This window comes from Trifolium pratense, linkage group LG7 (genome assembly GCF_020283565.1).
Source record: "Trifolium pratense cultivar HEN17-A07 linkage group LG7, ARS_RC_1.1, whole genome shotgun sequence".
Lineage (NCBI taxonomy): Eukaryota > Viridiplantae > Streptophyta > Magnoliopsida > Fabales > Fabaceae > Trifolium > Trifolium pratense.
In genome coordinates this window covers 10,161,414-10,182,907 of record NC_060065.1, presented here as the reverse complement: position 1 = coordinate 10,182,907, position 21,494 = coordinate 10,161,414, and the positions used below count along the sequence as shown (strand labels likewise).

At 32.8% G+C, this 21,494-nt stretch overlaps 5 protein-coding genes and 1 long non-coding RNA gene across 7 annotated transcripts; 5 read left to right on the top strand and 1 right to left on the bottom strand.

The window, feature by feature from the left end:
• Nucleotides 1-2,131: 2,131 nt before the first annotated feature.
• On the top strand, nt 2,132-4,231 carry LOC123896862 (probable E3 ubiquitin-protein ligase RHC1A). Of its 2 annotated transcripts, none has more exons than XM_045947273.1 (3): nt 2,132-3,135; nt 3,757-3,873; nt 3,985-4,231. In XM_045947273.1, the coding sequence occupies exons 1-2, from the start codon at nt 2,298-2,300 to the stop codon at nt 3,792-3,794; spliced, it is 876 nt and encodes a 291-aa protein (XP_045803229.1). In that variant the 5' UTR covers nt 2,132-2,297; the 3' UTR covers nt 3,795-3,873; nt 3,985-4,231. The 2 variants fall into 2 exon arrangements, with proteins under 2 accessions (XP_045803229.1, XP_045803228.1); XM_045947272.1 differs by having other exon boundaries at nt 2,134-3,255.
• Nucleotides 4,232-4,280: 49 nt separating this feature from the next.
• Nucleotides 4,281-8,432, bottom strand: LOC123896863 (prolyl-tRNA synthetase associated domain-containing protein 1). The gene is made up of 12 exons (XM_045947275.1): nt 8,281-8,432; nt 8,073-8,132; nt 7,928-7,990; nt 7,747-7,807; nt 7,563-7,639; nt 6,922-6,971; nt 6,305-6,387; nt 6,063-6,133; nt 5,791-5,956; nt 4,796-4,938; nt 4,614-4,712; nt 4,281-4,476 (listed from the first exon to the last, which is right to left on the bottom strand). The coding sequence occupies exons 1-12, from the start codon at nt 8,317-8,319 to the stop codon at nt 4,411-4,413; spliced, it is 978 nt and encodes a 325-aa protein (XP_045803231.1). The 5' UTR covers nt 8,320-8,432; the 3' UTR covers nt 4,281-4,410.
• A 2,563-nt stretch (nt 8,433-10,995) lies between these two features.
• On the top strand, nt 10,996-12,454 carry LOC123895821 (replication protein A 70 kDa DNA-binding subunit A-like). The gene is made up of 7 exons (XM_045946302.1): nt 10,996-11,024; nt 11,161-11,326; nt 11,408-11,681; nt 11,760-11,856; nt 11,961-12,094; nt 12,185-12,272; nt 12,442-12,454. The coding sequence occupies exons 1-7, from the start codon at nt 10,996-10,998 to the stop codon at nt 12,452-12,454; spliced, it is 801 nt and encodes a 266-aa protein (XP_045802258.1).
• LOC123895820 lies at nt 12,156-13,206 on the top strand. Its single transcript, XM_045946301.1, has 5 exons — nt 12,156-12,272; nt 12,359-12,458; nt 12,544-12,701; nt 12,837-12,957; nt 13,048-13,206. The coding sequence occupies exons 2-5, from the start codon at nt 12,456-12,458 to the stop codon at nt 13,204-13,206; spliced, it is 441 nt and encodes a 146-aa protein (XP_045802257.1). The 5' UTR covers nt 12,156-12,272; nt 12,359-12,455.
• A 1,774-nt stretch (nt 13,207-14,980) lies between these two features.
• Nucleotides 14,981-15,712, top strand: LOC123896861. The gene is made up of 3 exons (XR_006804651.1): nt 14,981-15,144; nt 15,331-15,453; nt 15,584-15,712. It is a non-coding gene; the product is annotated as an uncharacterized LOC123896861 (long non-coding RNA).
• A 35-nt stretch (nt 15,713-15,747) lies between these two features.
• LOC123895819 lies at nt 15,748-20,752 on the top strand. The gene is made up of 4 exons (XM_045946300.1): nt 15,748-17,143; nt 17,231-17,807; nt 18,055-19,097; nt 19,446-20,752. Exons 1-4 carry the CDS (start codon nt 15,784-15,786, stop codon nt 20,750-20,752), a joined length of 4,287 nt encoding a protein of 1,428 aa, XP_045802256.1. The 5' UTR covers nt 15,748-15,783.
• Nucleotides 20,753-21,494: the final 742 nt, after the last annotated feature.

Sequence of the window (21,494 nt, the reverse complement as noted above, 5' to 3'; positions counted from 1 at the left end):
ATCATCTGTATGTAGTAAGTATGATCTCGGATATCCATCTAAAAATATATATATATGCGCACTATATATAACCTTTTTAACTTGCATCATATGTAAGAAAAAGACACATCGATTACTATCATATTGGATTAGTCATCATTGTGTTCCAAATTTTTGGTTGAAAAACTCTATATGTGATGGACGTAACAAGAGCAAATGGGCTAGCGTCGACATAAAAAGGAAGGTCCAAATCCAAAATATTTCACTTTATATTCTAACAACAGAGTACAACAAAAAGAGGCCTTTCCTAGTTGGTTCTTATGAGTATCTTCAGTGAAATATTTTTGTCATTATTAATAAAAGCTAATGCTTAATTTGCTTAATTAATAAGGAAGATGAATTAAGTGAGATCCATGACAAACTAGTATAATCAATAATCTAGTTTTTCACTTTCTTTTTAGTTATAATCAATTGCTCCAACTGTTGCTTAATCTTTCCTAAAGTTCTTCATTTCATTTTTTATAATCAAAATTTAGTACGAGAGAATAATGCTTCAATTTAAAATAAAGAAGGCTATTAGATTAAAAAATATTTACAAAGAGATTTATAACTAATTAAAATAAATTTCAATTAGTTAGAGTAATTAATTATTTTAATGACAAACTATTTCTTTTTTTTAACGAAACAAACTATGTTCTTAACAAATACTCCCTTAATATAAGCTCATTTTCAATTTCCTAAACACATTTATTACTATTTTTTCAAACATAACTCTACTTTACATTGAAATACGAAAAGTCAACTACAAATACATCTTTTCACGATAAACAATTTAGTAATTGTAATATAAAAAAAATACATATTTATTACACTACCAACTTTTCTTAATATGCGTGAAAAACTTCAATGAATTCTTATATTAAGGGACGAAGGGAGTACTAGTAACCATAGTTTTGTCAAAAAAACACTAGTAATCGAGTAAGGTAAGGCCGTCATCCTCTATTTTTAATTATTTTCATTTCTTCTATTACTAAAATTTTTAAATATTTTGGGAGTGTATAAAGAGTTTGAAGAATAATCATAACATTAGTTTGAGTTAGAAGAATAATAAATAAGATTAACTCATTGTACTCATTTCTAGGAATCTTGGCATTAACACCACCATTACTCTTGGTAGTACTTGGAAAGACCTTTTAATAGCAGTAGCACCACCAAGTTGTCCATTTGTAATTTTGTAGCATGATTGAATCTATAGCAATGATCACATGAATGTGATGGTGGCCCTCCAATCTAAATTTTGCACATGTTCAAAAAATGTTACAGTCCTTTGAGAGAGACAAATCTATCTATCCCATTTAATTTTGCATGTTTGAGCAAGCAACCAAACTTTACTTTGCTTCTGAATGTAAATTTCTGTTAGCATCCATACTTGCCCTTTTTTACTTCCTTCATGAATGAATGGAAATTACAAGGACATGCAGGTGTACTTGGATGAAAATGATCATGATAGTGTGCATGTGACAAGGTAGCAGGTGATTGATTCTCTTGCAGTAATAATGATGGTGATTCAATTCTAAGAGTGGCCATGGAAAATCATTTACCACACATGCTATTTTTACAGCAATGAATTTAAATCTACTCGAAAGATGCAGCAGGTTCAGCAACCACCTCCGTTTTTTCCATGGCTGCACAAATTACCTCCTTGTTATGGTTACGAATAACAAGTCCCCACTTGATGTTACCCAGCTGATCTCGCCCATCATTCTCGCCTTCAAAAAATTATGAGGAGGAGCAAACCATTCCATGGGCGGACACAGACATCTCGCAGCACAAGTAGCAGGATTGGCCAAATTAAATTCCTTTACAAAAAAAAAATATTGTGTATTCTCATGTACGGATTAATAAATCTGAAAAAATTAGTGTTTTTCCCGCTTCCAATTGACTTATCTAGAGATTCCGACTAATGCACGGAGAAAAGATTAATTTAAGCATATCTTCTTGATAGAGAATTAAGCCATTGACATTCTTCTCTCTCAAGTTACATCCAAAATTACAAAAACATGTTTACCCCCAAACACTCATCCTTTTCCTACCCATTGAAGGAACAGTGCTTCAATTAAACCCTCAAAGGCAATATACAAAATACATAGCATACAAATGAAGGCTCTTGCTTTGTTATTAGGACACAATCCCCAAACCACGTTTAAAAAGAATCACTTCATGCAAACCCCATAAGCTATCCTTTCCTCATCTCCATCTTCCAAATAAATAACCTTCCACCTTCATAATTTTCCTATCATCATCATAAATTCATAATCATGTCTTTGAGTCCTCCAAGAGAAAGAATCAACGGCCAACGTAGAAACTTCCAACTCTACTGGTGCTTCCAATGCAACCGCACCGTCCGTGTCGCACCATATAACACCTCCGAATTAATATGTCCACGCTGCTTCGGTCAATTCATATGTGAAATCAACATACCAAGACCACGACTAGTGGTTGACTTCACCGCACACGATCCTTCCCCAGAAGCGCGTTTGTTAGAAGCACTTTCCCTAATGCTCGATCCACCCATCCGTCGCTTTAACACTGAAACCCAAACAGGACGCCCACGTCGTGGGCGTCCCACACAACAAGTTCCTGTACACCGTCACACAGGAGATCATCACCATCCTACACAAACACAACCCGAACCCGAACCCGAAATCCAACATCGTCCACGTACATGGGTAATTCTTCAACCAATTGATCCATCAAATTCAAACACGTTCCAACCGGTGATTACACGTGGACGACAAGGACCGATTCCACGTGGCATTGATGCTAGAGATTACTTTTTTGGTCCGGGATTTAACGAACTAATAGATCAGATAACAGAAAACGACCGGCAAGGACCACCACCGGTGCCAGAAAGAGGTATAAACGCGATTCCGACGGTGAAAATCGAAAGCAAAAATCTGAAAGAGAATTCGCATTGTCCTGTTTGTCAAGAAGAGTTTGAAATCGGCGGTGAAGCGAGGGAACTTCAGTGTAAACATATATATCATTCTGATTGTATTGTTCCATGGCTTAGACTTCATAATTCTTGTCCAATTTGCCGTCAAGAGATTACTGTTTCTTCTGATGAAGATGAGTGTGGTGAAGGTGATGGTGAAGGTAGGTTACGCAGGTGTTTGAGGTGGACTCGTCTTTCTTCTCTTTGGCCTTTTCAAGGAAGGTATCGGAGAGTTCATCCTCAAAGAGATAATGGTTCTGCTTCTTCTTCAACAATAAGGGGTGATTGATAATTAAATTAATTGCATGCTTTATGATAATTCATTATCATCATAAATTCATAATGTCATACTGCTCAAAATATGTCAAATTTCATAACATCATAAATTAAATAAACTAAGAAATTGAGCTCAAACTTAAAAGAAATTATTTAGAAAAATCCGCGTTCAATTCTTGGTGGAAATAATTTTTTGCCAGACTTATATATCAGTATTAAGATGTTAAAATATATTAAATAGTTAAAGCGATATAATACCCAAAAAAAATATTTAGAACATAATACACAAACTTTTGATGTATGTAATCTATAATATAGTCTAAATACATCAATCTATAAAAATCGAAAAGAGTATTGATTAAATAAAATTAAGTATTTAGTTTAAATTTAGACTATGTGGAATTGAATTAATGAGTTAGGACTATTATTTATTGGAATCTGGATTGTGGGTTGAATATTATTCGTTCCATATAACTACTAAAATTCATATTTTTGCTCATTTTCAGATTCTAATCCAAGGCGGCACTCTTGTTGCATTCTTTAATCCCTCCAATGATTTACTTCATCTTGAAGCTCAGTGTTGTTGATTAGGATTTGCAGCAGACAAGTTGTCGTAGTTACAAGTAAGTTATAGATTGAACTTTGATAAATTCATTTTTTTTCTACTCTTGCCAAACTCTCAAGTTTTTTCACAAGTATAAAAGCCTGCTTCTAAATAAGGGTCTGTTTGGTAGGAATGCATTTTGCAGGAGTAAAATGATCTTGCCTTTTCGAGTTCCAATCAAGTTAAGAATCAACTACATCCTCAAAAGCTTCCAATGAAGTTAGAGTTAGACATCCCTGTAAAACAATTGTTTGTTGTTGTAAATAATGTTTCTCATTAATTTCATAGAGACACCATTTATTTGTTTACCTAACTACAGGGATATCTAAAAATGCTTATTGTTTAACAAACACAAGGAATGGTGTGAGTGTACATGTTTGCCAAAATAAGATATATTGATCTGTGTCACTGATATGCCAAAGTCAATTGAAACAAATAATAATCTGAATTATCAAACAATTTCACATAAATATTCAATTAAGCATGTCACAATAGAAACACTGAACAGATAATAGTTAAAATTTCAATCCCTCTTTCACGTACGCAAACTTCAATATCACCTGGGTTGCTGGCGATTACCGGCATGGAACCCTTCTGTATATGCAGTGTTCTTAAATATCATCTGCAATAAAAATAATAAAGATCTTAAGCAAAATCTGCTAAAAATAATGTATAAGCACCGCGATATACTTACAGCGATATACTGTGATACTGTTAAGAATTTGAAACCAAAATATTTAAGCACCGCAATATACTTACAGCGAGATTTTTAAAATCTGAGCTGAGGTTTTTCTGTAATTTGTCAGATAACGTAGTACCCAGCTGCTCTCCGTGTGTCTTTATAGTTTCTTCATTGATCTGTATGACCAATATTCGTCAGTCTAATGCAGGAAGTATAGCAAAAGTTCGAAATTGAAAGAAAGTACACGTGTTTGTTTTACCTCTGAAACCAATAATTTTGATGTTTTATTCAATATTTCTTCAACTAATTTCCCAACATCTGCAAAGGATCTTGATGGCTGAACATTTTTTTCCGGTGTTCCCTTTGAATTGCTCACAACAACGGATTGCTTGACAACTTTGGCTGCACCAGAAAGTTTTTATTTCATTAATTAGTAACAGGATCATTGTGTCAGAGTTTCTGCTACCCTCACAAAATTAACATATGAACTAAACTTCTGCGGTTCCTGGCTAGGATCATAATGCTGAACATTGTAGAAGGCAACAGCCATTTATATACAGACCTTACATAATACAAATTGATGCAACAGATGTATTCAACATTTGCATTTATTCTCAATTGATTAGTTGTCAAGAACTGTTCCATTTTGGATATTTAGGCAATGTATGTAGAAACCCAAAATTGATTGCTTAAATCATTTCATTATGCATCACAGCGAAATATGTACGTAGCATATGAAAAATAGACCATGTTGGCTTTCAAGAAATCAACAAAATACAATCTTTTAAAAACCCACTTGGGTTGGTTTGGTGGTATTGACTTGAGACCTGGGAGTGTGCTCCTCCTTAAGGTCTCAGGTTTGATTCTCTCTGGTGCCAATTTGGGTGGGCTAATTTAGCTTCTTCAAAAAAAAAAAATACAATCTTTTATTTTTCTTATTCAAAAAAGAAATTTTCTCCCCATTTTACATCTTTCTGTCAAGATCTAGAATTTTGACTGATTTATCTAAACCCCGTAAAGAGGGATTATCATCTCTAATTCTCCACTAGCTTTCTTAGGTCAAGCTTAGGTAATAACTTATTCCACCCAAGATTGAATATGTTTCAGATCTATGCATCAAGTTAATAATGCAAGTATACAATCAATCCTTTATGAATACTAAACAAATTGTAGAAATGACAGCAACTGAAACAAAAAAATGTATTCATGTAAAATAATAAACACATTGAAATAATCAATTCATAGAACTTTTACCTGGAACGGCCTTGGACTTAATATCCACAGAAACAAGGTTTCCTTCCTTAGGAAGTGCAGCTTCTGCAGATGATTGCTTTCCTGGATGATCAGGCAAAATTATTGCACTGGATGGTACAAGTGCGGCTAGATCAGGAGGTTGATCTTTTCCCACTGCAGGATTAGCCTGTATGGGAATAAAGTCAATACATATGATGGTTGAAAACAAACAATAGTTGAATTTATTATTACACACAAAAAAAAACTACAAGAAGTTCCTTAAATTAACTCACCTCCAAATCAACGTACGCGGGAACTCTGCCTATTGATGTAAGAAATGTGTCAAGACCACTGACATTTAGAGCTGCAATGGTAAAGGTTCATCTTATTTTCATTATTGAACTGTGTGACGCATCAAGGCATAAGAGATCTAATATGGTAGGATTTGCTTCTATATAATTTCCATGAACCTTAACAGTTAGTTAGTGTTGCAGCTAGTATGTTTTATTTTAATAAGAAAAGACTACTCACTTACATATGGAGGTGTCGTTTGACAATGGATGGAAGAAACAATGCTTCTGTGTCTTGAATCCTTGATCTAATAGCAGCGAAACATCTCTTCAGAAAGGGAAAGATGCAACAATTTGAAAAGGAAAAAAAATACATTAGTTCCTTATAAGAAAAATCACCTCTAACTAAGATGACCCTTTATCAAATTAGTGTGGAATCAAATAGTTTGGCAAAGATCATGACATTATGAATCATTCAACACACCCAGTTCATCATTCAAGAGATATATGAAGGTTGAAAAGCAGCAATAGCTATTCAAAACTAGTACAATTTTGATAGAACCCACAAATTATATTGAAATGAACAGTATTTAATTGAATGAAAATGAGCAAGATGCTCTTACAGCATCAAAGTGAAACAGACCAGGGCCAAAGCTCTTATTCCAGAGAATAATCTCCTAACCAAAACTTAACAATATTTCTGAATGCCTCTCCAACTCTCCTTATCCCCCTATATGTCTACTAATACTCTCCCTCTCACTAACAGCATTGCATGGCTCATGTCACCTCGCTAACTAACTCCTATCAAATTTTCGTACTTAAAATAGGAACATTTTTAAGAACAGTAAGAGTGGAAACATACTTTGCTGATTCATTCACCACTGCAAACGGTGTGACGCACCCCAATGGTACCTGTAAGATAAAAAAAAAAAAAAACCATTAGAAAAGACAATAATATCAACCATGTTATTTGCACAAAGTAAATTCTCTTCTTAAATTGTTCAAAATATTAGTTTATTGCTTAGCATTAAATTTGTAGGAAAGTTTAAACCTTATTGACTACAACAAGCCACTAAATCTATATATTATTGATCTAACAAAATTAAACTAAACCTATATATCATTTGACGAGATTAACTGGATTAACAAACTCAATTAGTGAATGCTTCGATAAAAATTACTATTTTTCTCATACACTATACAATGCCCGGCAATGAAAATTACTATTTTTCTCATACACTATATAATGCCCAGCAATGAAAAGGGGTAAGTAGCCTAACTTCACATTTTTGTATACTAAAAAGAAGAAGAAAAACTATAGAATTTTGATAGAAACCAATGTCTATTATTCAAGGACTGAATTTTTTAAGAAGCCGAGACATAAATATTTGACCATATCTCTTTAAGATTTTCAGTAACTTAATTTGCACATCACATCTTAAAAACGGTTAACAAACATGCAGATTCAAACAACAAAATGACAGAACAAAGGAACAGACAGACCTGAAGTAATTCACCTAAAGCCTCTTCGGGTGCCATTCTGAGACCACCTTTTCCCAAACCAAGCCGCTGAGATAACACTGCTCAGCTTTGAAGCAACAAATTAATCTCATTAATATGCAAGACAACAAATACAGGAAAGTTAAAAAAAAAAAAAAACTACACAGGTTTACAAAATTATGCATACCTTTCAGGTCTACTTTGGTATCAGCTAAAGCAGAAACAATATAAAACCTGTTTTTCTTGTCCTTTTTCACAATGATAGAAATTAATCAGATCATATACATCCAATTAACAATAACCAAAACCAAAATTAAGCAACAGAAACATATATTTTTCTCTCTTATATTATAAATTTATAAATATACCTTCAAAAATAAATTTTTACTAATACCACCAGGTCCACCACCCAAATCTCCAATATGCTTTGCCTGAAGTAAAATGGAAACTAAATCAGATTAATAAAAATATACATCATATTTGAAAAATTGAATTTTGAAGGAAATTATTTACCTGAGCCTCAACAGTCAAAACAACTGGATGCTCATACTTGGTAAATTCAATCTTAAGCTCCTGAAAAATAAAATCAATAAAATACACATTGCAAATAGTATAATAAAAAAAAAGGTATTGAATTTGGGGGCAATATATTATATTTATGAGAAACAAATGACTATGATATAGTAATGAAGAAATAAAAGAGTAAGTTTGATGGAAGAACCTGTAACTTCTGAAGAAGCTGTTCCTTTGAGAAACCCATCGGCGGCGAACGGTGGCTTAGTGGAAGCAAAGTTCGTAAATCGCAGAGAAGAAGAGCAGAACAGAATGATTGTCTCTTTGAAACCCGAAAGCACTGTGGCCCAAATTACACAAATTTTCTATTTGGGGCCTATAAAGAATATTGGCCCAATACTATTGTACCGCCATAAAAGATGTTCCTCCCACCCCTACAACTAACCCTTCACCCATACATTTTTTATAATATTTTCATTCTACCCATTGGGTAAGAATCAAATGACACCAACTAGTTTGACATCAAATATTACACCTCTCGATAATTTTTTAACCGATATAAATTTTATAAAATCCACCGTTGAATTGAAAGTTTATCTCATATAGATCATTTGTGTAAAATTTCAGACAAATCCAAAATCATTTGATATGCTATTGCGACACAAAGATTAGCGGCATATAAAAAAAATACACAAACCGTTAATTTTTATGTATCTCAATAACATATCAAATGATTTTGGATTTGTCCGAAGTTTTACATAAATAATCTATATGATATAAACTTTCAATACAACGGTGAATTTTAGAAAATTTATATCAGTTAAAACGTTATTGGGAAGTGTAACATTTGGTGTCAAACTAGTTGGTGTCAATTAATCCTGACCCCTACCCATATACTTTATTATATGATTTTTTCAAAATGTTTTACTTTGTCGTTTCTAACTTTTCCGATAAGCAATCTGGAAACTGTGCACACCCCCTCAACTTCAGAGTTCGAGTAAGTTAATATTGTTCCGGTTCTAGGAAGAACTCTGAAAACGTGTTATAATACTATACAATCATATAAATGAGGAGAAGTCTTTGCGTCGTCATCATTAGGAGTGCTCACGGTTCGGTTTGGATCGGTTATGAGACAAAAAGTCATCCGATCCAAAGAAAAAATAGCATGCGGTTTTGGTTCGATTTTTAGATGACTAAAAATAATATCCGATCCAATCCAATTTTATGCGGTTTACTTCGGTTCGGTTGGTTCGATTTTATTCGATTTTTAATTAAACATTACATAAATACTTGTAATATAAAAAATATATGTTATCTGAAGAAAAAAAATTAAACAAGCAATTAATTAGATTTTTTGACGAAACCAAGCAACTAATTATATTGTTAGATTTAAAACACGTTCAGCATGTCGTATCATTGATTTTAAATCTATCTATCTATATATCTTTTACAAGTAAAAGGAATGTTTAGTTGCTCACAATCAAGTATTGTGATGATGTGGCACTCCACAAAAAAAGTTTACAATCTCTATTAAAAAATATTTTCATCATCTCCTTTAATTAAAACATTTTAATTTTAATTATCTTTAATTAAATCATTTTAATTTTAATTATCAATATATCAAATTATCAAGTTTACAATCTCTATTAAAAAACCTTTTCATCATCTCCTTTAATTAAATAAAAACCTTTTCATCATCTCCTTTAATTAAATCATTTTAATTTTAGTTATCTATAATTAAATCATTTTAATTTTAATTATCAATATATCAAATTATCACTATATAATAACTTCTTAAAAGGGACCAACTAACTAAAATGAAAAATTATTAAATTTAAATGGACCAGCTAATATATAAGATTTATATAGTCATAAAATATTCATGACTATTGGAAATCTTTCATTCAATAATAATAATAATAATACTAATAAAAAAAGGAATCATTATATTTCAAGCAAATGAGTCACTTTGATATTACGAGAGATTTATACAAGCACACAGGGAAAGTGATGCTGATATCACTGTTGCTGCACTGCCAATGGATGAAGCGCGTGCCACTGCATTTGGTCTAATGAAGATTGACGAAGAGGGGCGTATAATTGAAAAAAAAAGGAGCGTTATATTTGAATTTGCCGAGAAGCCAAAAGGAGAACAATTGAAAGCTATGAAAGTGAGCCCATATAATAAGCTTCTTTTTTGTTATTTGTTCTTTAGTATATAGCTGGTTTAAAAGTTCTGCTATGACTTTTACTGTATTAGGTTGATACTACTATTTTGGGTCTCGATGATAAAAAAAAAAAACGTGTGTCTCTCTTCATTGCAAGTTAATTGGTTCCTAAATGAATTAAAAGGGACCAATATAACCACAAAATATATTCTTTCAATACTAAGAAGAAAAAAATGTGTCTAAGACTATTGGAATTCTCTTCAATGCATAGTTAATTGGTTCCTATATCCAACTAACTAAAATGAAAAATTATTAAATTTAAATGGACCAACTAATATATAAGATCTATATAACCACAAAATATTCATGACTATTGGAAATCTTTCATTCAATAATAATAATAATAATAATACTAATAAAAAAAGGAATCATTATATTTCAAGCAAGTGAGTCACTTTGATATTCCAAACCTCTTTGATCAATCCTTTAAATATCTAAATTTAATAAAAAAAAAAACGTCTATCTCTCTTCATTGCAAGTTAATTGGTTCCTAAATGAATTAAAAGGGACCAATATAACCACAAAATATATTCTTTCAATACTAAGAGAAAAAAAAGTGTGTCTAAGACTATTGGAATTCTCTTCAATGCATAGTTAATTGATTCCTATATAAATGTGTCAATCCTTCTAGGCATTTCTTCACCTTTCACACCTGATAAATATTTTGATCAACCATCTAAGAGTGTTACCACAATATGTCTGCTTCTGAGGATGGTGGCAACAAGTAAGTGTATTGCTTTTGCATTTGTTTAAACAATATTTGTTTTAAGTATGTTGCCTTTACATTTTAACGCAAATATTTTACATTCATGTGCACTGTTTTTGTTTGCAATAGATTTAAGCTTTTCTTTTCCTTACAGGGCAACGAAAGCTGGAGATCATGCCGCATATAGTCTTTTAAACAACCTCAGCAATGCGACAAATGATAGTAGTATTAAAGTGCGCATTGCTCGAATGTGGGACAATCTGCATGTATATGACAAAAAACAGTTAATTAGTATTGATATGGTGTTGATTGATGAAGAGGTATCACTTTGTATGGTATTTTCATAAAAATTCTGTTTCTAAGTATAGTACCTTATAATAACTTATTGGTTTTCTTTACAGTACAATTGTATCCATGCAACACTACCTAAGTCATTTGTAGCGGAGTTCAGGGGGAAAAAAGTGCAACGAGGAAAGATATATGTCATCACGAAATTTGAGGTGTCGGCCAATAAAAAAAGGTATGCGGTGGTTGAAAATAACTCTTCAATGTTGCATTTCAATGGTAACACCGAATTCGATGAGGAGTATGACAATGGCAGCATCCCTCCCCATGCTTTTGAATTTGTCAAGTATGCACATTTGGAGGCTCGCATTGACAAACCTATGTTGTCAGGTTAGTTTTTAGTCTTATAGTCTTACATATCATGTGATTGTTCATCAAGCGTTTTTTAATCATTTTTAAAAATGTTAGATATAATTGGCGTTATAGTTGATGTCAATCCAATTGAAGAAAGGAAAACTCCTGGTGGTAAAGTGGATATGTTGCCTATTCGACTGAAAGATATAAGGTACAGTGTATATACATATATAATATATAAAACTAGAACAATCGTATGTGTTCATTAGTTTATGAATTTATAATGAAAAACAATAAATAAAAAAATAATAACAGTGGCAACACAATCAACGTCGCAATGTGGGGACAATATGCTACAATTTTTGAGGACACACTAAAGAGGAATTTGTGTGATGCTGCTGATCCTAATGTTACAGTCATCACATCCACTACGGCTAAGAGATATCAGGGTAACATATAATGGTGTGCCTTTACATTTAAAAGATTTGATTTAAGGTTTGCACTGTTCGTTATGATTTAGATATTATTTGTTTTTGTAGGAAATTTGTCTCTCAACTCATCAAGTTCAACAAATATTTATGTCAATATAGACATACCAGAAGCAGCTGAACTCATCCAGTCATTCAAGTATGTATATATATATTTAAGTTTCTGAATTCCTTACTATTTTAACTTTGCTGTATAATTTTATACTTTTTTTTTTACTATTGTAGGAGTAGCAATGATTTGTGTTCACCTGATAATGCAAACCTCACGAACAAGACAAGGACTATATCTGACATTTTGCATTTGGCAGTATCAGGGAGTAATATGGTAAGCAACTTAAGTGGCAAATTTTAAAAACATACAATGTTATAAGTGATGCATAATGTTTGATACTTTCTAAAAAAAATTGCAGACTGGTGTGTATAACTGTGTTGCAACGGTGGATGAGATTTTGGAAAAAAATGGATGGTATTATGTCTCATGTCCTAAATGCAAAAAAAGTGCATCTGCGGCTAAAACAAACTTCACATGTGCTTTCTGTGAAGAAAGTGTGGATTATCCCGTTACAAGGTACTCATCATTTCCAGACAAAGTAGGAAAGGAAAATTATAAAAAAAAAAAAAAAAATACTGAAATACATGATTCCTTTGCTTTTCAGTTTATTGCAATCTTTGATTTGTGATGTTCCATATCCAACCTTTATAGGTATCGTTTGGAGCTTCGTGTGAGGGACGCTACAGATTCTACTATATTTGTATTGTTTGATGACCTTGCTGAGCAAATTGCACAAATAAAATTGGTTGATCTAACCTCAGCTTTGGAGAATGTAAGTATTAAATCTAATCTCAACAGATATGGTATTTTAATATGTTATGTATCTTATGTATTTTATCCATGCATTTTTTTCCACGAATAGGAAACTGAAAATGTTGTAGCAATACCACATCAACTCCAAAGGATCGTTGGAACCACTCATATATTCCAAATTAAGATGAAGTCTTACTTTGAGGGTCGTGGAAGACAGAGTTTCACAGTGAATAGAATTGTGAAACCTACGGTGAAGGTTGTCCTCTAAATATTGTTCATAATTACTCTATTTATTAATCGACCATGAAAGTCTGATGATAAATCTCACAATATATGATTTTGTAACTTTTAGGTGGAGAATGATGACAAGCTTGACATCATATGCAATGCCTCGAGTCATTCTCCAAAAATAGTAACGCCAAAGTTACGACAAAAGCGGAGAAGACTAAGGTGATATACTACAAATATTTTGTGAGCAGTTTGGTGGCATCAAAACACTTAAGTTGACCCAATATCTTCCTTTTATTCAGGTTACAGTCTGAAGAGGAGTATGACGATGAGGAGCAGAAAAAGTTTGGATCAGATTTGGAGGAGTGATATGGATAGATTATGTTTGCAATGTTTTTAATATTCCAGAAATAAATTGAGATCATCAGATTTAGAGGCGTGACATAGATAGATTTTGGTTGTGGTATTTTCAATATCACATTGATAGATTTAGATCAAGGATTATGTTTGAGTTTCTGAAATTAATTACAATTTCAGTTTTATGAATTATGTTTCAGTTTCTGAAATTAATTACAATGTCAGTTTTATGGATTATGTTTGAGTTTCTGAAATTAATTACAATGTCAGTTTTATTATTAAATAAAAATTTTCAAACTCTTCTATCTGTCTAATCTACCTATGCATCATCACTCCAGATTGAACCTATGCTCAGTAAATTCATATATACATGTGCAAAAAAAAAAATTAACAACATTCTTACCTCAAATCAAGCATCGCTTTTTGTACACCATGATTTTAGCGACGTGTCAAATTCTTCCATAACTTTGTATCTCTAACAACCTAATACATATTAACAATATATGGTTAAACATCAATATATTCACCAAAATCATCTACAACTTATTAATGATGCTCATTTAGTGTGTGTGTGTGTGTATATATATATATATATATATATATATATATATATATATATATATATATATATATATATATAATGTAATCCAGTATATTCTAGCTTGAGCAATATAAGTCTTTTACAGCAAATCTAAACACTTGCTAAATATGCTCATTTGAAGATTTTAAGGTAACAATCAAGAAACTTTTTCAAAAAACAAAAATCAAAGCAATAATAATAATAATAAAGAATAACAGCACTACATCCTTAAAATATAAAAGTAAAAATATACCAATGAAAAAACTTTTAAAAAAAACAAAAAAAAAAATCAACCGAGGAGAGAAAAAAAAAACTGTTATTTGGAATTAACCAACCACAACAAAATGGGAAATCACAATGATACCATATAAAATTCACTCACATTTTTAATTATGATAATAATAATAATAATAATAATAATAATAATAATAAACATCTCTTTATCTTCCTAGCTAATATCAACTGTTGTAATTATAAGCAATTATAATTGCTATAACTTTGTAACATCCAATTGTCATAATATGCAAATACATTTATAAACTAAATAAACACATACCAATAACATAGTTTTCTGACCAGACTTCTTCAGATAATATATGCTTGCAATTGTCCTTTTACACCTGAAAAAATGAATCAAGAATCAGGTAATATTGTTCTTTGTTTTACAACCATGTATAATTCAAATGCATTTATTTTCTTATACCATAGGTGTCATCTTTTGATTATTACCATTTGCAGCTGCAACACGCCATAGGCAGAAACTAGCTGGATTCCAACATGCCAGATTCAAAAGAAAGCAATATTTGAATTTCAAGAGGAATAAAAATATCACTGCTGCACATATAGGTAATAGATCATTCAATTTATGTATAATTCAAATGCATTTATTTTCTTATACCATAGGTGTCATCTTTTGATTATTACCATTTGCAGCTGCAACACGCCATAGGCAGAAACTAGCTGGATTCCAACATGCCAGATTCAAAAGAAAGCAATATTTGAATTTCAAGAGGAATAAAAATATCACTGCTGCACATATAGGTAATAGATCATTCAATTTATGTAGCCATAACATTAGAATCAGTTGGACAAATAGTTTGTATTATAATATAAAATATGAGTTTCTTTGGAAATTAGTTATTATGATGTCACCAACTACTTCCTATTCTAATTTCTACATTCATGCAGCAAATATTTTACATTGTTACCATATTCCTTTTATTTTAGTCCAAGATAATCAATATGAAGAACAGCGTATACAAACACTTGCTACGTTTCGACAAGCCAGATTCAAAAGAAGGCAAATATTGAATTTTAGACGAAATAAGACCAAGCCTGGGACAGATATAGGTAATATAAGATTGTGCAAGTGTTATGGACTTTTAATAGTAATTATAGGGATAATTGAGTTTTGAATTATTATTTGTTTTGTCGTATTCCAATGCCCTATATCTTTATTATTTGATCTATTATTGAACAGCAAGCACTAGCCAACTCAATCAACCACTAACAGAAGAAAGACATAATAGAAAAAAGAGGAGAACCACAAAAAACTATACTCCATCTCAGGTCCAGAGCACAATTTGTAAGTATAAACAAACCTATATAGACTGTCTACCCTTCAAACACCGTCCAATAATTGATTATAATTTAAAATTTACAGTTCATGGACAAACCTATATGGACTTGGGTCCTCCGAAATTCACATGTCAGGATTGTGGAAGCACGATGTGGTATGATGAAAGAGCGGCCAAAGCACAAAAAACAAAGAATCCAAACTATTCTAGGTGTTGCATGAAAGGAAACATTAAATTAGACTTTCTCAAAGAGCCACCGACGTATTTGAAAGAACTTTTAAGTTATACGGGTGGAAGAAAGTCAGCAAAGTTTAGAGAACTAATTCGGGCATATAATTCTATATTTGCATTCACATCAATGGGTGCTAAAATAGACGACACCATAAACTCGCGCCCAGGACCATATGTCTACAAAATTAGCGGCCAAAATTACCACAGAATTGGAGGGCTGATACCCCGTCACGGGAGCCAACCAAAATTTGCACAACTTTATGTGCATGATACAGAAAATGAAGTCAACAATAGACTCCATTCTTTGAAAGGGGGAAATCAAGCTCTGAATACAGCCACTGTTCAAAATTTAAAGGAGATGCTTGATGAGCATAACGAGATTGCCAAACTCTTTCGAATGGCGAGAGATAGATTATCTGCGCCACATGCAAAACAAGTTCATATAAGATTAATTGGCACGAGATCAAATGAGTCGCGACAGTATACAATGCCCACATCAACAGAAGTTGCTGGACTCATTGTTGGCGATTTGGGTCAATCTAACGGAAGGCGAGATATAGTTATAGAACACAAATTTGAAGGTCTGCAGAGGATAAAAGAATTCCACCCTAAATTCATGTCAATGCAATATCCTTTGTTGTTTCCTTATGGTGAGGATGGATTTCACTTAGACATGTTTTATTCTACAACTAATAAAAAGAAGCAAACGATAACAAAACAGGTGACAATGAGAGAATATTATGCTTACCGAATACAGCAAAGAAAATCTGAAGCAAACACTCTCATTTGTGGCGGACGATTATTCCAACAATATGTTGTTGATGCATATACTGCAATTGAAGAACAGCGGATGCGCTGGTATAGGATGAACCAAACAGTCTTGCGCACAGATCTATACAAAAATGTATGCGACGCAGTTGTACGTGGAGATACAATAGCTGCTGCTACTGGAAAGCGAATTGTTTTGCCCTCTTCTTTCACAGGTGGACCTCGATATATGGTTCAGAACTATCAAGATGCCATGGCCATATGCAGAACTTTTGGAAATCCTGATATCTTCCTGACATTTACTGCCAATCCAAATTGGCCCGAGGTCAAATATATGCTTCATGAAATACCGGGTCAGCCTGTTGAAGATAGGCCAGACATAAAGACACGAGTATTTAAAATGAAACTTGACCAATTAATGAAGCACATAGTAGAAGGACAATATTTTGGCAAGGTTCTATCAGGTAAATCCATTTCATATCATCTATTTACAATGTCTTTTACATTGACGATATTCTAACGCATATTTATTTTATATTCTAAAATTACAGCCATATATACAATAGAGTTCCAAAAAAGAGGACTACCACATGCACACATTCTTTTATGGATGCATGCAAGTAATAAGTATCCGACACCAGCGGATATAGATAAAATTATTACTGCAGAAATGCCTTCAAAGGAAGACGATCCGGCCGCTTTTAATGCAGTGCAACAATTCATGTTACACGGCCCATGTGGACTTGCAAATACAAATGCACCTTGCATGCCTGACGGTGTTTGTAACAAAAACTTCCCCAAGAAGTTTTGTGCTGAAACAATAATTGATAAGGATGGGTTTCCAACTTATAGAAGGAGAGATGATGGAAGACATGTGACAAAAAAAAATGTAAATCTGGATAACAGATATGTCGTTCCATACAATAGAGATTTATTGCTAGCATTTCAAGCACATCTGAATGTTGAATGGTGCAACAAGTCCAGAGCTATAAAGTACCTATTTAAGTATATCCACAAGGGCCCAGATAGAGCAACAGTTCTAATAGAAGAAAATGTTTCAGGCAACACAGCAACAAATGCAACGCAAATAACAACAGTTGATGAGATCAAAACATTCTTGGATTGTAGGTACGCCAGTGTCTCACAATTTTTAATTGAATACATGTTTCATAGCAAAAACGTAAAACAAAATTTAAATTTCATTCGTTGAAAATGCATATTCTTATCACATTCAGATGAATAGTTAAAATATTTGGAATTATTATTATTGATGCAACTTTTGCATGCAGATGTGCCCATTTTAACAATTATTGTAACAAATTACATATAATACTAAATGTATAAACTTTCCAACATTTATATAAAAAACATTCAGGTATGTATCGGCGTGCGAAGCATGCTGGAGGATATTTAAGTTTGATATACACTACCGAAGTACGGCTGTTACGAGATTGAGCTTCCATTTACAGGAAGAAAACTCAATCACTCTAAGAGATTCAGATCAACTGAAAGCCGTCGTTGCAAGAGAACGGATTCAAGAAACGATGTTCACGGAGTGGATGAGAATGAATTCAATGAACCAACAGGCGCGCAAGTTAACATATTCTGAGTTTCCCACAAAATTTGTTTGGGATAATGGAATTAAAAAATGGAAAGAGAGGACGTTTGGAAATACAATTGGAAGAATCTTTTATGCACACCCAACATCTGGTGAGAGGTATTATTTGAGAATTTTGTTGAATATTGTTCGAGGGCCAAAAAACTTTGAAAGCATTAAAACCGTTAAAGGGGTGACATATGCAACTTTCAAAGAAGCATGTTATGCACGTGGGCTATTGAATGATGACAAAGAATGGATTGATGCATTCAATGAAGCATCACACTGGGCCACAGGTTCTCAATTAAGAGAATTGTTTGTTGCTGTTCTATTCTTTTGCGAGGTAACAAATATAGCAAAGCTATGGGAAAATATTTGGCAAATATTGTCAGATGATATTGTCTACAAAAAAAGAAGACTCTTTCGCCACTATGGCTTGCAACTTAGTGATAAACAGATCCAGTCTTACTGCTTGATTGAAATTGAAAAGATTTTGGTAAGAAATGGAAAGGAACTTTCTGAGATTGATGGAATGCCATTACCCGATGATGCATCCTTGGCGGCCAAGGATAATCGACTTATTACAGAAGAACTTAATTATAATGCTGACGAGTTGAGGAAAGAACATGAAAGATGTCATCAATTCCTAAATGACAAGCAGGTTGAAGTATATAATCATGTTCTAAATGCTGTCAATGCTGATACGGGAGGATTATACTTTGTATATGGCCATGGAGGAACAGGGAAGACTTTCCTATATAGGACGATCATAGCAAAACTAAGATCGGAAGGAAAAATAGTACTTGCTGTTGCGTCTTCGGGTAATCCAAAACTTTCTATACAATTCTTATATACAAAATTGTTGACTATTTGTGAGGTAGCTATGCCAAACTTTTTCTACAACAATAAATATGTGAACCTATATAATTGTATGCTTAAACAATCAGACGACCAAGTCAATTTATATGAATTGACATAGTCGACCTTACTTAGATTTTTTTTTTTATTGTCATAATGAATTTATTGTCATGATTAATCTTTTTCTAAACTATCAAATCTAAAATAAACAAAAATATATTTTACATCATTAAAGCAATATGGTAGGTATATATGTGTATTTCGCTAATTAATATAGTTTCAATTCTTTTCACAAAATTTATTACTCACAGGTATTGCATCGTTGTTGCTTCCTGGGGGAAGAACAGCTCACAGTAGATTTAAAATTCCTTTGGAAATCTTCGAAGACAGCACATGTTCAATCAAACAGAAAACTAACCTTGCAAACTTGATGATTCAGACTGATCTAATAATCTGGGATGAAGCACCAATGACTAAAAGATTAGCATTTGAAGCTCTTAATAGGACACTACAAGACATAATTGGATACAACAGACCAGAGAAAAAAGACCAGCCGTTTGGAGGGAAAACAGTTCTTCTTGGAGGAGATTTTAGACAAATACTTCCTGTTATACCAAGAGGGCGACGACATGATATTGTGCATTCATGTATTAACAGGTCTGATTTGTGGGATGAATGCAAAATATTTATGTTGACCACCAGCATGAGAGTGACAGATACTACACCATTAGGAGAACAACATATGTCAGCATGTGAATTTAATAAGTGGCTCCTTCAAATTGGTGATGGAAAGGTTGAAGCAAAGTGTAGAGATCAGGAAGAGGTTGCATCATGGACAAAAATACCAATTCAATTTCTTATCGAACCAGCCGATGATCCGTTGAAACAAATTGTCCAAAGCACATATCCAGAATTGAGTAAGAATTTCAGGAATGAAGAATATCTCAGAGAAAGGGCAATACTCACTCCTCTAAATGAGACTGCTGATGAGATAAATGATTACATTGTTCAGTTAACTGAAGGACCAATAAAAGAGTATAGAAGCTCAGATGAGATTGACAAGACAACTGACAATCTTTCAGAACAAGAACTCATGTACCCTGTAGAATTTCTAAACTCCATGAAGATTAATGGATTTCCTAACCATTGTTTGGAACTAAAAGAAGGATTGCCTGTTATGTTATTGAGGAACATTAATCCTGCATTAGGAATGTGCAATGGGACGAGGCTAATTATCACACATCTAGGAGATTGGGTAATAGAGGCAAAAATAATTACAGGATGCAATGTTGGATCAAAGGTATTGATCCCGAGAATTGTTCTCACATCTGACGACTCTAAGTGGCCTTTTCAATTGCGCAGAAAGCAATTCCCATTGAAGGTATGCTATGCAATGACGATAAACAAGAGTCAGGGTCAGTCGTTAAACTACATGGGATTATATCTGCCACGACCTGTATTCAGTCATGGACAGTTATATGTGGCATTTTCAAGAGTTACTTCACCAAAGGGTTTAAAAATTCTGATTATTGAAGAAGATCAGAATTACAAGCAGTACACTAAAAATGTTGTATACCATGAGGTATTTAGTGACCTTCCGCAATGTACATATGGTTGACATAACAATGTATATTGAATAATAAAATCTTTCAGTAAACACCTCATAAATAGCCTAAAGTTAGTTCTTATTTTCAACTCTATCTTGCAGTATTAGCCAAATGCAACAATTTTATCTTCTACCAAAGCAATTTCAATATGGAAAAATATATATATGCTGAATATAAATTTCAATATATATTCCCAATATTAATGATTTATAAAACAACTTACCAACATAAACAGCGGCAACTACAATAATTTACGGATCCACGATCTGCCAGCTGATAAATTTCCAGGTTGATTTTCCCTTGATTACGGCATCACCTTCGATTGTAGTCAACAGAGGAACGAAGAAGAATCCAATTAGATCTTCCTTTGGAGAGCTTAAATTGTAGTCGACTGAAGAAAACTAAAACAACCAATTTAAATTCACAATAGGAGAAGAACATGAAAATTGCGGTTGAGATCCTTGCTCCTGCGTTCTAATTTTAATTTATGCTATAAAGAATGATGAAGAATTCGCACACTGAAATTTATGAGAGATCCAATCCTATTTTTGCGAGATCCATCAATTCTATAATTTATACATCAATTCAACTCAATTTGGATAAAATTGCTGATGCATCGTGAGAACTTAAACCCATTTTTTCATTCATGATAGCTTAAAGTCCTTTTTGTGTTTTTTTTTTTTTTTTTTTTTTTAAAACTTGGTATCCGGCCTTAGGACGACTAATCCAAGGAATCAATCCCACCGCCCACTT

What these genes read in the sequence shown, in the direction of transcription:
- LOC123896862 (XM_045947272.1), top strand. Translation starts at nt 2,298, where the DNA reads ATGTCTTTGAGTCCTCCAAGAGAAAGAATCAACGGCCAACGTAGAAAC. An exon ending in TTCTTCTTCAACAATAAGGG is followed by an intron (nt 3,256 to 3,756) that starts GTGATTGATAAT and finishes GCTCATTTTCAG; the next exon opens with ATTCTAATCCAAGGCGGCAC.
- LOC123896863 (XM_045947275.1), bottom strand. Translation starts at nt 8,319, where the DNA reads ATGGGTTTCTCAAAGGAACAGCTTCTTCAGAAGTTACAG. An exon ending in TACCAAAGTAGACCTGAAAG is followed by an intron (nt 7,640 to 7,746) that starts GTATGCATAATT and finishes AAAGCTGAGCAG; the next exon opens with TGTTATCTCAGCGGCTTGGT. An exon ending in CAAAATTATTGGTTTCAGAG is followed by an intron (nt 4,713 to 4,795) that starts GTAAAACAAACA and finishes TTGGTCATACAG; the next exon opens with ATCAATGAAGAAACTATAAA.
- LOC123895821 (XM_045946302.1), top strand. Translation starts at nt 10,996, where the DNA reads ATGTCTGCTTCTGAGGATGGTGGCAACAA. An exon ending in TCTGAGGATGGTGGCAACAA is followed by an intron (nt 11,025 to 11,160) that starts GTAAGTGTATTG and finishes TTTTCCTTACAG; the next exon opens with GGCAACGAAAGCTGGAGATC. An exon ending in ATTCGACTGAAAGATATAAG is followed by an intron (nt 11,857 to 11,960) that starts GTACAGTGTATA and finishes AAATAATAACAG; the next exon opens with TGGCAACACAATCAACGTCG.
- LOC123895820 (XM_045946301.1), top strand. An exon ending in GTGGATTATCCCGTTACAAG is followed by an intron (nt 12,702 to 12,836) that starts GTACTCATCATT and finishes CAACCTTTATAG; the next exon opens with GTATCGTTTGGAGCTTCGTG. An exon ending in TAACCTCAGCTTTGGAGAAT is followed by an intron (nt 12,958 to 13,047) that starts GTAAGTATTAAA and finishes TTCCACGAATAG; the next exon opens with GAAACTGAAAATGTTGTAGC.
- LOC123895819 (XM_045946300.1), top strand. Translation starts at nt 15,784, where the DNA reads ATGGACTTGGGTCCTCCGAAATTCACATGTCAGGATTGTGGAAGCACG. An exon ending in AAAACATTCTTGGATTGTAG is followed by an intron (nt 17,808 to 18,054) that starts GTACGCCAGTGT and finishes AAAAACATTCAG; the next exon opens with GTATGTATCGGCGTGCGAAG. An exon ending in ACTTGCTGTTGCGTCTTCGG is followed by an intron (nt 19,098 to 19,445) that starts GTAATCCAAAAC and finishes TATTACTCACAG; the next exon opens with GTATTGCATCGTTGTTGCTT.